General features: G+C 42.5%; 1 protein-coding gene across 12 annotated transcripts in view; it reads right to left on the bottom strand.

The window, feature by feature from the left end:
• The window catches only part of DLG2 (discs large MAGUK scaffold protein 2), a 1,232,045-nt gene that overhangs the window by 380,734 nt on the left and 833,964 nt on the right, over positions 1 to 17,347 (bottom strand). For 10 of the 12 annotated variants that reach the window (XM_057552562.1, XM_057552552.1, XM_057552555.1 and 7 more), the window contains one exon: positions 16,544 to 16,700. In XM_057552562.1, the coding sequence (XP_057408545.1) occupies positions 16,544 to 16,700 (157 nt within the window). Of the gene's footprint in view, positions 1 to 2,137; positions 2,371 to 14,515; positions 14,750 to 16,543; positions 16,701 to 17,347 lie in introns of those variants that run through there. The other 2 variants (XM_057552557.1, XM_057552558.1) reach the window with 2 other exon arrangements.

A 17,347-nucleotide genomic window follows, 5' to 3' on the forward strand; every position in this document is an offset into this window, starting at 1 on the left:
AAGGCATGCACCTGACTCAGAGCTCTTCCCTCTGGAGCTACCTCAGAGATCTGCATGGCCCACTTTCCTTTCCTTTACTCTTTGCTAAAATGTCACCTTCTCAGTGAGGTCTACACTGACCACCTTATTTAAATGTTCAACTCCTCTCCTAGCACCTCAAATTTACGTTGCATTACTCTATTGGTTTTTCATCACGCTATCACCTCCTAATAAATTATTTAATTTCATTATCCATTACTTAAAAAATATATATATTATTTGTTTTTCCCACTAGAATGCAAGCACCATGAAGCAGCAATTCTTTCTTTCTTTCTTTTTTTTTGGCTCTTATATTCCTAGTGCCTTGCATATAATGGCTGCTGTAAAAACTGTTGTTGCATGAATGTACAAATGAATGGTTAGTACTCATTAGGCACTGTGCTAATGGCTTATATATACTATTTTATTTAATGCTTGCAATAAGGCTGATAGGTGTTATCATCCCCAATGAACAGATAAGGAAATTAGTGTCCTAAGAGATTAACCTTATCAAGCTCACAAAGCTGGGAAGTAGTGGATTTGAGATTTGAATTCAAGCCTGTCTGATTTTCAAGGTCATCCTTTCTCAACTCCATCTTGTGCAAATGGCTGTACATCAGTAAATATGTGCCTGGTTCTCATTTTTATGTGTTTACTTTGGTCTTAATTGTACCCTGTTCTCCCATCTACAGCTTGCCACTTCCAAGCCATGGTTACCTGTTTAAGAACTATGCATAGCTGCTCACACCCCAAAACAATGAGAAGGAAAGGCTTTTCCTGTTTTTCCATGCCCAACGCCCTTCCAAACACCCACTGGAAGAGCTCACACCCAGCCTCTGTGCCTTTGCCTATACTGTTCCTTCCGACTGAAATGCCTGCCTTCCTTAATTCATGGTAACAAACGTTCTTGAGCCGCCTGGGGTTTTGGGCACTGGGGCCATAGTCCCTGCCCTGAAGAAGTTCTTGGGATTTGTTTGGAAGAAATCGACATGAGAATAAATAATTTACCTACTCTGTGCTAGGGACTTCATTAGCGGAAGAACCACAGTACAGTAGGGCACCAACACCTTTAGGACCTATGCCTGTTTATGGTAGAGGAAGGAGAGAGAGGGAAAGCTCTGAAAGGAGGAGCTCGCCCAGGAAATCCTGTCCTTGAATCCCTTCGCATCTGCCTAACTGCAGGCCCCTCTGCCATAGTCCTCCGTGAGCGTCCTCTTTGTAGAGCTGATTCTGCACTTCTTTTAGAGTGGATCACACGAATCATTACATAACCACTTTCTAAAGCTGTGAAGTAGGGATGCGTGTGCATGCATGTGGGTACTCATGCTCGTGTATGTTCAACACTAGGCCCGTAGAAGGCCATTCATAAGTGCATCTTAATTGGCAGAAAAGTAAATAGAATTCTCTCCCTTCTGCCTTTAGAGCTTTTCAACATAGAAAATTATGATGAGGAGATGATATTAAGTAGAGCAAGTCGGGGTAGGAAGAATGTGGCCTGGGCATTGCAGTGGAAACCCTCAGCTTAACTACAGCTAGGATTGCTTGTAATTGGGAATAGATGGTTTTCTCTTCAAATGACTAATTCCTCTTTGTCTTCAAAATACAACCCACTATTAATTTTCCTGGAAATCTTTCCTGGATTCTCCCAAGAGACTAATTCAGCAGGCCTCTTGTGGTCAGTCCTGGAGAAATGACTTTGAATTTAGTGTGAGAAGGGAGAAGGGGTAAGAGAGATTTATTGTGCACTTCCTAGGTGGGAAGTACTTCATCTGTTCTGATTTCTATTATCCTACAGGGTAAAATTCTGAGACTCAGACAATTTAAATAACTTGATCAAGGCCACAGTTATTAAACGTGACACTAGGGCTGGACCCTAGGTCTGCCTGACTTCTCAGTTATTTTTTTTCCACATTCCACACCAGCCTCACAAATTCTATCAACTCTAATCGTGCTATTTCCCTGTGTGATACTGTGATTTATTATAAGAAATATACATTTGGTCTTTTTTTTTAAAATTATTATTTATTATTTTTGGCTGTGTTGGGTCTTCATTTCCGTGCAAGGGCTTTCTCCAGTTGCGGAGAGCGGGGGCCACTCTTCATCGTGGTGCGCGTGCCTCTCATTATCGCGGCCTCTCTTGTTGCGGAGCACAGGCTCCAGGTGCGCAGGCTCAGTAGTTGTGGCTCACGGGCCCAGCCGCTCCGCGTCATGTGGGATCTTCCCGGACTGGGGCACGAACCCGTGTCCCCTGCATTGGCAGGCGGATTCCCAACCACTGCGCCACCAGGGAAGCCCTACATTTGGTCTTTGTTCCTGTTTCTGGCGCAGAGCTTCTAAAACCCTTGGAATTTTCTAAAGTGAGGGCAGAGAAACAAAGGTGTCTTTTGTTATGTTAATGAGGTGACTTTAGGAGTCCACCTAAGGGTGGGGGCTGGTTGCCAGGAGAACCAACCACGTTGGAACTTTCAGTCCTACCCCCCAAGTCCTCCTGGGAGAGGAGAGGAACTGGAGGATGAGTTAATCACCCGTGGACGGAGATATAGTCAATTATGCCTATGTAATGGGGCCTCCATGAAAAAAAGAGAGGGCTTGGAGAGTTCAGGGTGGTTGAACATGCGGGGAGTGCTGTGCCTGGAGAGGGCGTGGAAGCTCTGCATGTTTCCCCACGCCTTGCCCTGCGCATCTCTTCCATCTGGCTTTCCCTGCGCTATAGCCTTTTATAATAAACTGGCGATCTCGTCAGTAAAATGTTTCTCTGAGTTCCATGAGCCGCTCTAGCAAATTAATTGAACCCAAGGGAGGGGTCGTTGGAATCTTCAATCTACAGGTGAGCCATCAGATGGTCAGAAACACAGGTGACAACCTGGACCTGCAACTTGCTTCTGAAGTAGTGGAGTGGGGTTGGTGTAAAAAAAATTGCTTGTGGGGTGGGGAGCACCCGCTGCCACCCATACACATATCTGCAGGTGGAAATTGGTGACCAGAACCTTTACGCTGCTTAAAACCTTTCCACAGTTTTCTGCTGCCCTTTAATCTTCATTCCCTTTTAAGGCCTTAGAAGGTGTATGAGGTGCCTCCTTCCTCTCTAATCTCACCTCTCTTTAAATTCCCTCTCACTCTCTATATCCGAACCACCTCACACATAGTGCGCTTTCCCTGGCTTCTGGGCCAGTGGACAGGCTGATCTCCGGCTTCACTTTTCCTTCCTTGCCCAGCACGCCTGGTCTGGCTATCCTTTCTACATCTCTCAAGGCTGAGGTAAGATATCACTTCTTCAGAGACATCTTTCTGGTCCCCTGGTCTAGGTGAGGTCCCCCGTGTGCGCTCCCCAGCACCTATGGCTCCCCTTTGGTAGCACATTTAGACCTCAAATTTGCAAACTCCACGAGGGTAAGAATGGGGCCTATCATATTCACCACTATACCTCTAACCCATGGCACTGTGTCTTGTCCAGGATAGGACTATATATATTTTCCTTATATATTTTCTCTCTAATTTTCTCTGTTTTTTCTTTCCCAACCAAAGTAAGAATAATAGAACTGGACACCATGCTCCATTTGATTTGATCCTCATCTTTGTCAAAGACCAAAATGTGGATTCACTACAAAAGAACTGATGATTTATTTCTTCATTTATTAGAAGGTGTCTGTAGCTCTTCAATAGAGCAATAGGGACTTTTGAAGGCAAGGTACATTGGTCTGTAAATCCCTTAATCTCAGGAAGACATTTTTAATTACTTTGGGACACAATGTGCTGGAAACAGAAAATCACCATTAGAAAGAAGTCTTCACGGTCCACCGACACTTGGCAGAGTTGATATCCTGTCCTTGCCTGAATCTCTTGTTGGTATGCTTAGATGAGCACAGTTAGGAAAGGCACTGCCAGCTGCACAAATACAGGCCGAGGCCCTTCCCAAAGGAAGGCCTCTCTCTGGAAATCATTTCTACTGTTTAAGAAACTATTATGAGTCTCAGGATCTTAGATCTAAGGGATTCCTCATATAGAATTCAGTGAGCCAAATGATCTCTAATGGACGTTTATCATTTAGCTGCTCAGGGTCCAAATAGCCTTCTTTTTTGGGGGGCAATCCAAGACAGGCGGGAGGTACAGCCTTATCCCCCATTAGAAAGGTGGAAGGGCACAGCTAGAGTGAGGGCAGGCCAAGCAGATATTCCTGCTGGGAACTTAGAATCACCACATTAGGGTGTAAGATACATGGAGAGAGAGAGGTTTTTTTCACAGCACCTCCAGCAGTGTGGCCTGGTTGTAAGTGGCCTGTGGTAATGACCTCGAGAGCAGTATCCTTAAAAGACTGACTTCGGCAGAATTTCCTTCCTGGCTTCTGAGCTTGGTTCCCCAGCCTTCCTGGGATTCAGTGAGCTATCTGTTATTTCTCTAATAAATTCCTTTTCATTTAAGACACCCAGATATCTGTTGTCTGGAGTTCAGAACTCTGGCAGGTAAATGCAGCATCCAAGCTCCCATCAGGCACAGCACTAGAATAGTCAGCATCATAAGCAAGGACGCTGACGGTGATAGATGGAGACCTATGCCTGGTGGCTAACAGGCTTTAAGTTAGAAAATCACTGAACTCTTCAGTTTCCTCCGGTATAAAATGGCAAGGTGATCATCTTCCTACCTATCCTGGATGCTATGAGAATCAAATGAGATAACATTCATAGGAAGGGACTTGATACATAGAAGTGGTGATGCCAATGTAAGGGTTATGAGGGCTTAGCTAGCAAAATAGGTTAGAGGCAAAACCAAATAGGAGCTAAGAATCAGTCTACTTGCAGATGAAGATCACTCCTTCCTCACAACCTGAGATGTCTCTGCAAGAATTCCCCTTTATCAGGGGTCACCTGTGGTAGAGCATTTTCAATGTTTATGTGGAAAAGACTCAGGATCGAGTTTCAGTTCACCCTTCGAGACTTGTATAGGGACTCTTTATCACCTAAACATCTTTTTGGAAGAAGAGTATATATTATAAACAGAGTTTTAAGCAAACATCATGTATTTAGCATTTAGTATGTAATAGAATATTTAATATTTGTGGGAGTTCCTACTAGTCAATTAGGAAAGAATCTGTCTGATTTGGAAAATACGTTCTGTTGGCCGGAAAGCTAAAAGCACTAAGATATTCTGAGTCTTCAGGACAGAGCGGTTCTTTAGGCCAAGAGTTCAGATGGATACAACTGAGAGGAGCCCTAGGATTCCTAGCTGCCTTCAGAGAAGTTAATGAATGAATGTCTTCTTTCATTCATTCATTAACATTTGCCGGGTAGCTGGGTTCTGTATTAATCAGTGGGATGCAGAGATGCTAAAACAGTCCCTGCCCTCAGGGGAAGCTTTGGAGGATCTAGATGTTGCTTTTAAGTCTCCCCAATTTTAGAATCTATGTGTATGATGGCTTCCTATGGTGGCTCATATTTCTCCTTGTAAATAGTTTATTATTTCAGGCATTTATGTTTTTCTCACTAACTGGACTTAGAGTGCAGACAGCCTTAGACATAAGCAAACTGCCAAGTTAACATTTTCTTTCTGAAGGCTGGCATTGCAGAAAGAGCATAGCTTTGAAATCAGAAGCAATGGTCGTTCAAATGCCACTGTCATTGCTGATTATCTGTGTGATTTTGGGCAAATTACTGAATTTCTCTGAGCCTTCAACCCAGCAAGGTTATTGTTAGGATTCAGTGAAATCATAATACTTGGTGCTAAGCAGATACTCGAAAATATGAAGCATTTTATTCCTAATTCCCCACTGTTCCTGCTTCCTCGGAGTCTTTTTTGGGAAGCTTTTCCTCCAGAAGCCTTCCCACATTTCCCAGGCTGGCCTAATGACAGCCTCTCCTTTGTGCCTATGTGATCCCCTGAATTTACCATTAACACTTTCCATGTTATTGTGGAAATAACCTATTTATGTGTCTGTCTCCCCTTGTGAGGCTATATGTTCGCTAAGGACACAATTATTTTTTTTTGCCCAGTAGTTTTTGCTGCTTAGTGGATGCTTAGGAAATGTCTGTGGATTGGTTTTATGCAAATAGGTTAATAAATTGTATGTACAGAATACCCCTTATCTAATGCTCCACGTGCCCCCTCTGATTTGCACTACTGTTTGAGGAAGATCTTTCTAGATTGAGGAGGATAGTTCCTCTGTCTTAGGTTTTTGGTTTGCACTCTCCCTACCCCATCCCCTGAGCTCTGCAAATGATATTTTAATGTGAAAATGTTACTTCTCCCAAATAAAACACCTGCATGAGTTGTTCCGGAGTTTAGTTTAAGGCAGAATTTCTAAAAGTATGTCCAGTTAGATAGTAACTCATATTCCAGGGGGAGAAAGATTCTTTAGTTAAGTAAGGTTAGAAAATGCTTTAACAGCATTTCTTTATTGCTGTAGAGATTCTCAGATCCTTTATTTGATCATGAACCTTTCTTTTTTCATAGAGCATTTCACAGATCTGGTATGATATAGAAATATCACTTTGAGAAAAGCTGGAATTGGTATCACTGAACTGAATTTCACTTCTGAAGGCTGCTTAAAGCTGAGTCCTTGAGTAGTTGTCCTGTGGGTTATCTGTTAGAGGTCTGACTTTACATGTTTCCCGATGTACTATTTTTGCAGCATGTCTACAAGTTGTGAAAGATATATATATATATAGTGCTAATGACATTGAATAAGCAGTACTTAAGGAATGTACCAGAGAAGTACATGTTACATTTGCTTCCCTACTATGTCCATAAAGTTTATTGAATTTATTCATTTGACAGGTATTACCAGCCAGATTCTATGTCGGAAAATAGGGATGCTTCTTAAGTATAGCCTGGGGCACTCCATGAGTTCTCTGGTCCCTTTTAGGTACTAGAAGGCCTTGGGTTCACTCTAAGTTCCTCTGCAGAGAAATTTCAGTACATGCACAGACCCATGGAGGAAGTCCCACATGTATCAACCCGGCCATTCCTTTTGTTAAAACAAGGAAACACTTCTGTGTGGATTATCTATAGAGAAGTGCTGTCCTGAGTCCTCTCGAGTGACCCACAACTGTGATACCTAGAGGACCCCATCTCCCCACAATCCGGCAGCTGCGGCACTGTGGTCCTTCATCGTATGGGCTGCTGTGAAGTTGTACGTGCCAAGTGGCTAAATATTTTGAACATGACGGGAGGGAAAGAAAAAGCCAGTGTGGTCGGGGTGAAAGTGAGAGTAGGGAAGAGGCCAGTGAGGTAAGCAAGGGCCAGACCCTGTGAAATTTTGTAGGCTGTATCAAGAATTTTGGATTTTATCTTCACAACAACAGAAAGCCACTGAAAGTTTAAGGGGAGAAACAACATGATCACATATGCTTTTTGAAAGGCTCACTCTTCCCAAAGTCTGGAAGTTTGTATGTGATGGGGGATGTGTGTGTGTGTATCCTGGACAGTCTATATGAAAAAAGGATTTATAGGGCTGCAGTAGGCCCTGCTGAATCCCTACCCTCTGGTGAGCAGGCCAGGGGTCAGCCTCGATGGTGGGGCTCTGAAGCTGAGGCTGAGGAAAAGTCTCTTCACTGGCCATACTTCACTGTTTTTATTTGAGGTGGTCCCTGAGCAAGAAAGGTGTGGGCTCTAAGTTGGGCAGGAAGACAGATCCAGTAAGGTGGGGAGACATCTGAGTGGGCTTCAAAATTGAGAGGTGAGTGCCAGAGCCAGAAAAGTCAGTGAATCTAGACAGAATGGGGGTCAGCGGAGAGAACAATGCCTGGACCAGGCACAGAGGTTTGGGGAGGCAGCCTCCGTGCGGTTTCTGGGCCAGAAGCCTGAATTTAACTGGTCAGGGTTAAGGCAAGAAGTCTTCACGTTTTCAAAAACATCAACAATTCCACTTGGTTAGATTTCACTTACAAGTTGTTTAATAGGGTGCCCTGGCGGATACAGGACCCTGAATTTTCCGAAACCTTGATGAGAAGCAGGGGGCATTGTGGGGACACACCAAAATTGTATATTGTCTAATGTCTTTTTTTAAAAAAATTGAACTATAGTTGATTTACAATGTTTCAAGTGTACAGCAAAGTGATCCAATTTTTTAAAAAAATTAATTAATTAATTAATTTATTTTTGGCTGTGTTGGGTCTTTGTTCCTGTGCGAGGGCTTTCTCTAGTTGCGGAGAGCGGCGGCCACTCTTCATCGCAGTGCGCGGGCCCCTTACTATCGCGGCGCGCGGGCCTCTCACTATCGCGGCCTCTCCTGTTGCGGAGCACAGGCTCCAGACGCGCAGGCTCAGTAGTTGTGGCTCACAGGCCCAGTTGCTTCACGGCATGTGGGATCTTCCCAGACCAGGGCTCGAACCCATGTCCCCTGCATTGGCAGGCAGATTGTCAACTACTGCGCCACCAGGGAAGCCCAAAGTGATTCAATTTTATGTATATATATATATATTTTTTTCAGATTCTTTTCTGTTATAGGTTATTACAAGATATTGAATATAGTTCCCCGTGCTCTACAATAGGTCTTTGTTGTTTATCTATTTTATATTTAATAGTGTGTATCTGTTAATTCCAAATTCCCAATTTATTACCCCCCCCAACCCCTGACCTGTCTAATGTCTTTTAAGCTAAAGGTGTTCAGTATTCCCTTCAGCAAATACTGTTTCTTTGAGCAAAATTATAAGACAGGCCCTTGGTTACAAAGGAAGGACAGGTCTACCCATTTTCTTGGGGGAAGCTGTAAAATCCCCGTTAACCCAAATGCAGATATTAAATCATCTCAGTTTGGAAATCTATACTGTTGTGTTTACACTTGTGTTGGTCTGTGCGTCTTGTTGCTCTTCTTTTGTTGGGAGAGATGGAGTAGGTGGAGCTCAACCAGAAAAAAAACAACAAAAAAACAAACAAAAAAAACCCTCTCTGGCCGGGATAACCAGAGCTGGGACTGACGCTTGTCCCTGAGGGAAGGGTGGAGGTTTTGCTGGGGTTTGAGTGACTCCAAGTGTTGAGGATGAGAGGAGAGAAACTAAATGTGCTGATTAGGTGAGAGACTTCGTAAGATTTCTAGTTTAAGCTGTTGTGCTTTTGGAAACAAGGTGACAAAGCAACACAGAGTGGGGAGAGGGCTCTTGTCCTCACCTCTGCACAGTCCTCAGAGCCTCTCTGGAAGGCAGGTTTCAGGAACGCTGAGAAACAATCCCTTAAACAGAAACCCTTGAGCACTGAGAACAATGAAAACAGGAATCCTCCATGGGGCTGGGGACAGAGCTGGAGAGGAAGGACATGGCCCATATGGCATGGTCACTGGAAGGGATGGGGTTGGTAAGCTTTTAAGAGGACTACTTCAGGGAATTAAATAAATAGTTTGGGACTTTATTTATTGTTTGTGGGGCGGGGTGGGCAGGAGGAGGGCTGGATTTCACTGGAAGGGATTAAGAGTTGTCATTTGAGGTAACAATATAAGGGTGACTTTACCAGTATCCCAGGATGGTGAAGAGTGTATATAGTGCTCGAATTCCAGTTGAGTAACTTGACAGTAAGGATCTAACAAAGAAAGCCCTTCCCTTCTGCATGGCTCTAAACATGAAGATAGGAAGGAAACCTGAGAGTTAGTGAAACACCCAGATGAGCTGTGACTCATTTTCACTCCTCCCAAATCACAATGCAATTTCAATTTCAGTTTGAAAATTCACAATTACCTATTCTACCTTCACTGCAACGGCTGCAACATTTCACTTCTGGCCACACATATTCCCAACTACCTATCTTGGAACAGAGTGAGTTAAATACTTAAAGTCCATCAAGAGTGAGTTTTGGAGTTTGCAGGGTCAGCTAGGGTGATCTTTTTTAGACTCCTGAGGATTGAACAGACTAAAACTGCTTGGTGAGGCAGAAAAGAATCTCTTTATAGTGGTATTGCTTCTGCATGCTCCGCTCCATATATATACATTTTTTTCATAACAAAGCACTGAAACAAATAATAATAGAAGCACTTCTATCTTTCCCTCTGCAGAAAGACTGCCTGAGGAGACTACTGTACTAGTTAACGTGATTGCATGCTGAATGCCCTAAATTCTCCTCCACAAATACCTCAAGGAGATGGTTCAATTATTGGATAAGACTTTCTGTAATAAATCCCTGAGAGATAGAATACATAAAGGAGAAACTGGAGAGAAAAGATCACTCACAATACGTGTATGGAATGTGGCCTCAGGTGACGATTTTTTCCGGCATCTTAACCACTTTAGTTCTGTAGCTCTGGTGGGGAGGAGGAAGTGCAGGATAAATCCTTGCAATGGCGCCTGGGAATCCACCTCCATCTTCAGGTTGCCATGCAAAGTGTTTAGACAACATATGAACACTAGATGGCGCCCACAATCTTAAAACATAGTGAAAGGCTAGTTGCCTTTTCTGTATAGGCGAGTGTGACTGTCTTGTCGGAAAACAGTCAATTAGGGGAACTGTAAACATATCTACTCAAGCATTTCCCACTACTGGGGTCCTATGAGGTGCTCCTTATGTAATGGTTTCATGGTCAAATACGTTTGGGAAAAACCATATACTTTATCTGCCTCTAAGGAGATTCCCAATGTACACTGGTAAACAGATGTTTTCGAAAAGCTCTTCAGTGAAGAAACCTGCTCACTAGGGAACCCTTTCTCTCAGTAACAACCTAATGCAATCCTGCTGTTCCAATATCCTGTGAACTCACTTTGGGAAATGCTCCTCTAGTCCAAGTCCTGCCCCAAAGAAGGAATGGCTCAAACTATCTAAAAGAGGCTTTCCTTAGACATGGTTATCTAACACACTTTAAAAAACATCAGACACAACCTTAAGGCAGAGTAGTTAGTAGTAATAGTATTGCTGAGTACTTAGAGTGTGACATGCTCTGTTCTAAGTGCTTTCTCTCTTCTCTTTCCTCAGTTTGCCATCTCTATCTCTACCTATGTTAGATGCATTGATATACAGTTGGCCTTGGATTTGCAGTTGGTTGAATGCACGGATGCAAAACCTGCTGATATGGAGGGCCGACTGTATACATTGTGCTATGCCATTTTATATAAGGGACTTGAGCATAGTGGATTTTGTTATCAGTGGGGTGTCCTGGAACCAATCCCTCGTGGTTACCGAAGGACAAGTGGATCTGCTTTTAGGCAGTAAGCATTTTGAGATTAGTCTGTTTATCTCATTCATCTTTGAGATTTCAATTCCTAGTACAGAACCTGGCACATAGTAAGCCATTAATAAAATAAATTATCTAAAAAGATTCTATAGTCTATATGGGAGAAAAATTCTGGGAAATAGGGATCAACATTATATCCCTAATTAGAAAGGTAACTGTCTATTATACAATTTCCTTCTTTATGGAGACCAATTGAGAGCAGCGATCTACCTTCCAGCTCTCTTTCCTGGGGATTCTATTTCTCGTCTCTAAACTTACTATGTTATTGTTAGCATAGCATAACTTATTTGCAAATTAATCTTACATGACTTAGAAATCTATGTATTGAATTTATTTATTTAAATTAATTATTTATGGCTGTGTTGGGTCCTCGTTGCTGTGCATGGGCTTTCTTTTTTTTTTTTTTTAGTTGCAGCGAGAGGGGGCTACTCTGCATTGTGGTGCATGGGTTTCTCATTGCGGTGGCTTCTCTTGTGGAGCACGGGCTCTAGGTGCATGGGCTTCAGTAGTTGCAGCACGTGGGCTCAGCAGTTGCGGCACGCGGCCCCTACAGTGTATGGGCATCAGTAGTTGTGGCGCACGGGCTTAGTTGTTCTGTGGCACGTGGGATCTTCCTGGACCAGGGCTCGAACCTGTGTCCCCTGCATTGGCAGGCAGATTCTTAACCACTGTGCTACCAGGGAAGCCCTATGTATTGAATTTTTTTTTAAAGGTATTTTAAAATTTATTTTGGTTGCATTGGGTCTTTGTTGCTGCGCGCAGGCTTTCTCTAGTTGTGGCGAGTGGGGGCTACTCTTCGTTGTGGTGCACGGGCTTCTCATTGTGGTGGCTTCTCTTGTTGTGGAGCATGGGCTTCTAGGTGTACGGGCTTCAGTAGTTGCAGCACGCAGTCTCAGTAGTTGTGGTGCATGGGCTTCGTTGCTCCGTGGCATGTGGGATATTCCCAGACCAGGGCTTGAACCTGTGTCCCCTGCATTGGCAGGCAGATCCTTAACCACTGCGCTACCAGGGAAGTCCCCGTATTCAATTTTTGTTTAGAGTTTTTGTTCTTGTGTTTTCCAGGAAGTTATAACTTGTCCTTACATGTCCAGTGCCAGCTGTAGGTGCAAAATATTATCCTCCATATTCCATTGTTAATAATTCTATTCTGTCATTTTTCTTTCCATATTGTAATAATGTTTGAGCTTCTCAAGCCTGTTTATTCTTTCCCTGCAGTGTTAAACCAATGAAATTCCAATACTGAGCCTTTAAACTAGACACTTTCTAGCCACACTTTTTATAAATTTTTACAAGCTAAAAAGGAGAAATCTTCCCTTTTTTCTTTTCAATTGCAAAAAGCAGATGATATTTTCATTGTTGAACAATTTTTGCAATTGTTTTACATAAAAGACGGATATGATATTTGAACTTCAGAGATTATTATGTTCTATGAATTGTAATCTCTAAGAAGACTATAATTCTGATTGTTTGCCTTGCTTACTCTGTGGTCCTGGCAATAATATTTAAATGGGTACATCTACTTCTAAAAGCAGAAATACTTGGGAGTTTTCTCTCTTGAGCCATAAGAAGGTTATTGGCTCATCTCTTTTTCTACCACACACATAGAGGTTAAAACAAATAAAACCCACGGCTTAGTGGATTTCTCATTTAAACAGAGTTAAAAAGTCTAATATCCTCTCTGTGCCTCAGTTTATTCATCCTTCAAATGAGCATAATAAGGCATAGGGTTGTTATAATATTAAATTAGCTATAACTGTGTCTGACTCCGAGCACCATGTAAATATTAGCTTGTTACAGTTCTGTGTGCTCCTGAATGTGGTGTGCACACAGAGCAATGTGTACGAAGAAGGTGCTGAATGAGACCGTTGTCAAGGTTTTGAAGAGAGATTGTGCTGTGAGGAGAAAGAACACTGATTTTGGGTCAAGAGACCTGCTTTTGAGTGCAAAGTCATAGTCAGTAGCTGTGGAGCTTTGGACAAATCAGTTACCCATTCTGAATCCCCTTCCCCTGATACGGAAAGTGAGAGTAATAATAACATATCCTGATGCTTAAGGTTTCTTTGAAGATTCCCAGAATCAATGCATGTGAAAGTGCTTTGTATCTGGGAAAGTGCTATGACAATGTGAATGCTGATTGTGATGAAATGACAGAGTGGTCCCCCAGTCTACAGTGTTTTTTTTGGCTGCACGGTGCGGCGTGCGGGATCTTAGGTCCTGGACCAGGTATCGAACCTGCACCGCCTGCTGTGGAAGTGTGGAGTCTTAATCACTGGACTGCAAGGGACGTCCCAGTCTACAGATTTTGAGCCAGGAGGAGGAAGTATGTTCTAGAAAGTATTTTAGAGTCAGTCTCCCAGGTTATAGTGACTTTCTTTTTTTCTTTAAAGTTCTTTTTTTTTTCTTTTGATGTGGACCATTTTTAAAGTCTTTTATTGAATTTGTTACAATATTGCTTCTGCTTTATGTTTTGGTTTTTTGGCCTCGAGGCATGTGGGATCTTAGCTCCCTGACCAGGGATTGAACCTGCACCCCCTGCATTGGAAGGTGAAGTCTTAACCACTGGACTGCCAGGGAAGTCCCTATAGTGACTTTTTAAGGCATCACTATTTTTTTTTTTTTTTTTTTTTTTATTTATTTATTTATTTTTGGCTGTGCTGGGTCTTCGGTTCGTGCAAGGGCTTTCTCTAGTTGCGGCAAGTGGGGGCCACTCTTCATCGCGGTGCGGGGACCGCTCTTCATCGCGGTGCGCGGGCCTTTCACTATCGCGGCCCCTCCCGTTGCGGGGCACAGGCTCCAGACGCGCAGGCTCAGCAGCCGTGGCTCACGGGCCCAGCCGCTCCGCGGCATGTGGGATCTTCCCAGACCAGGGCTCGAACCCGTGTCTCCTGCATTAGCAGGCAGATTCTCAACCACTGCGCCACCAGGGAAGCCCCAAGGCATCACTATTTTTAATTCAATACTTTTTCATCAATAAACTTTTTTTTTAAACATCTTTATTGAAGTATAATTGCTTTACAATGGTGTGTTAGTTTCTGCTTTATAACAAAGTGAATCAGTTATACATATACATATGTTCCCATATCTCTTCCCTCTTGCATCTCCCTCCCTCCCACCCTCCCCATCCCACCCCTCTAGGTGGTCACAAAGCACCGAGCTGATCTCCCTGTGCTATGCGGCTGCTTCCCACTAGCTATCTATTTTACATTTGGTAGTGTATATATGTCCATGACACTCTCTCACCCTGTCACATCTCACCCCTCCCCCTCCCCATATCCTCAAGTCCATTCTCTAGTAGGTCTGTGTCGTTATTCCCGTCTTGCCACTAGGTTCTTCATGGCTTTTTTTTTTTTTTTTCCCCTTAGATTCCATATATATGTGTTAGCATACTGTATTTGTTTTTCTCTTTCTGACTTACTTCACTCTGTATGACAGACTCTAACTCCATCCACCTCACTACAAATCACTCAATTTTGTTTCTTTTTATGGCTGAGTAATATTCCATTGTATATATGTGCCACATCTTCTTTATCCATTCATCCGATGATGGACACTTAGGTTGCTTCCATGTCCTGGTTATTGTAAATAGAGCTGCAATGAACATTTTGGTACATGACTCTTTTTGAACTATGGTTTTCTCAGGGTATATGCCCAGTAGTGGGATTGCTGGGTCGTATGGTAGTTCTATTTGTAGTTTTTTAAGGAACCTCCATACTGTTCTCCATAGTGGCTGTATCAATTTACATTCCCACCAACAGTGCAAGAGTGTTCCCTTTCCTCCACACCCTCTCCAGCATTTATTGTTTCTAGATTTTTTGATGATGGCCATTCTGACCGGTGTGAGATGATATCTCATTGTAGGATAAACGTTTTTTGAGAGACTGCTATGTGTCAGGCACTGTGCTAAATGTTGAGGTTACAAAATCATTAAAACGATACAGAATTTGCTTTCAGGGAGTTTTTTGTAACTTTGTAGAGAAAGACAGGTGTGTAAATAAATATGGGTGATGAGGTTTAATAGCTTATTAAACCTTTTAAGTTATATCTTATATATATCATTTAAGTATAGAAGAAGTAGGTGGGGCAAAGTAGTTGAAGGCATGACATTGGGTGACAGAACAAAGGCCTGGCATGGGACCTTACCCTATTTATCTCATACTCAGTCTTTCCAGACATCTGCTAGTTGATGAGTGAGCAGGAACCTGCATGTGTGGGAGAACCACAGAAACACATAAGGCAGGACCATGCATGCAGACCACTGGACACTTTGCTTAGGTCAACTGACTACATTATACAGGTAAATCATGTGTGCATGGGTAGGAGTTGGAGTGATGGTTAACAAATATAAGGTCACTTGGAAAATTCTAGCTATAAACCATAGCTATAAAGCAAAGGCAAATTTTTCTAAGTATACAATGAAAACCACAAACTAAATGCTTCATTGAGTTGTGAACCATAACCTCAGCCATAAAACTGGGCTCCTTATGTAATTCTCTATTATTATTTGCATGATTGCCAAAATTGCAGTATGGGCATGAACACTCACAGTGGATTTAACTATTTATCGTAGAGTTTATCCAAGGGAGGTAGCTTGATGTAGTAGAAAGAAGCAGTCAGTAGGTATTCAAATAGAAGAAAGGACTTGGAGAAGAAAGGAGGAGGGAAAGCAAGATGGAGGGAAAGATGGATGGCAGGAAGGAAGGAGGGAGGGATGAGGGGAGGTAGGTGGTGGGCATTAAAACTGAACATTTAAATCCCAGCTCTGACTCTTTAGTTAGGTTAACTCTGACAAGTTATTTAACCTCTCTGAAGCTTATTCTTTTCATCTGGACATGGGGCAATACCTTTCAGGGTGATTGTGGGAATTAAAAATTACTTTTATGAAATGCCTGGTAAATAAGTGCTTATTAACTCATTTCTAGTAATTTTTGTATTTAGGTAAATGGTGATGCCGCTACCACTTACCAATGTCACCAAATTGTATATACACCATTTTATACATTATTCTCACATAGTTATACGCAACAAACTATATACATCATAAAGACACAGTTTTTAGAGTATAGTGTTGGATTTTGAAAGAAATTTGGCATTTTGAAAAATAAGTAATATACCTAAAAAATGCATGCTTCTCAATGTTCTGTTGGACGCAAATATGTCTCAGAAAATCTAAATGAAAACACTAGCACCTTTACCTGTATCTGAGGGAAGTAACATGCTTCAAACACCTGAACACCATTTAAATTACAACATGCACCTGAAGCCATAATGCTCTCCTCCACTTTTCCTTTGTAATTAAGGTGCTTTTGGAGTTATAACTGGGAGTGACTTTCTCTCAAATGGTGTCAGACATGGAGGGAATAAAGATTAAGAAGAAATACTCACAGATAGGATCTGGTCTCCTCTCTGGAGCTCCCCACTCAGGTCTGCTGGTCCACCAGCCAGAATGAAGGATACAAAAATACCTTCTCCATCTTCCCCGCCCACGATGTTGAAGCCCAGGCCAGTGGAGCCTTTGTGCAGGACCACCTTGCGGGGCTCCCTGTAGAAACAAGTGGAGAGCACAGTTCATAGGGTGGCCCACTCAAGATTTACATTGCTTTTACTTTCACCAGGATATATGACACCAGCAATTCACTACCTGTGAAAATGGCTTCCCCAATTATGATAAATTTGCATATCAAAAAGATGCTAATATCAGGGCAGATGTCTGAACTCCTCACCCTAACAAATGCCAAAATACCATGCAAATTTATTCCTTAATTCCAAAACATTTTCTTAAACTAGACTTACAGGTTTCTTTTGTTTAAAACATCTGTTCTTGTAATGAGCACCACAGTAGTATTCAGTAGGATGGATGTATCCAAAAAGAGGGAGAGAATCTGGGGGACAAGAGACTAGACTGAATAGGCCAGACCATGATAGATCTTACATGCCAGCCTGTGGGTTTGTTGTCTGTCTGATTGTTAATTAAAATTTACTCTGTAGGCAGTGGGGACTCACTGGAAGATTTTGAGGCACGAAGAATATTTAAATCCATTTTAGGAAGATTAACAAATGACCATAATAGGATTGATGGAGTTGGAAGCACAGATATGATGGGAGACAGGAAAACCAGTAAGGATGTTGTCCAAGTAATCCAGGTTTGAGGAAGTGACAGCCTGCCCAGAAGTGATGGCAGTGATAATG

The sequence above is a fragment of the Balaenoptera acutorostrata genome, chromosome 9, assembly GCF_949987535.1.
Source record: "Balaenoptera acutorostrata chromosome 9, mBalAcu1.1, whole genome shotgun sequence".
In the NCBI taxonomy this organism is placed as follows: Eukaryota; Metazoa; Chordata; class Mammalia; order Artiodactyla; family Balaenopteridae; genus Balaenoptera; species Balaenoptera acutorostrata.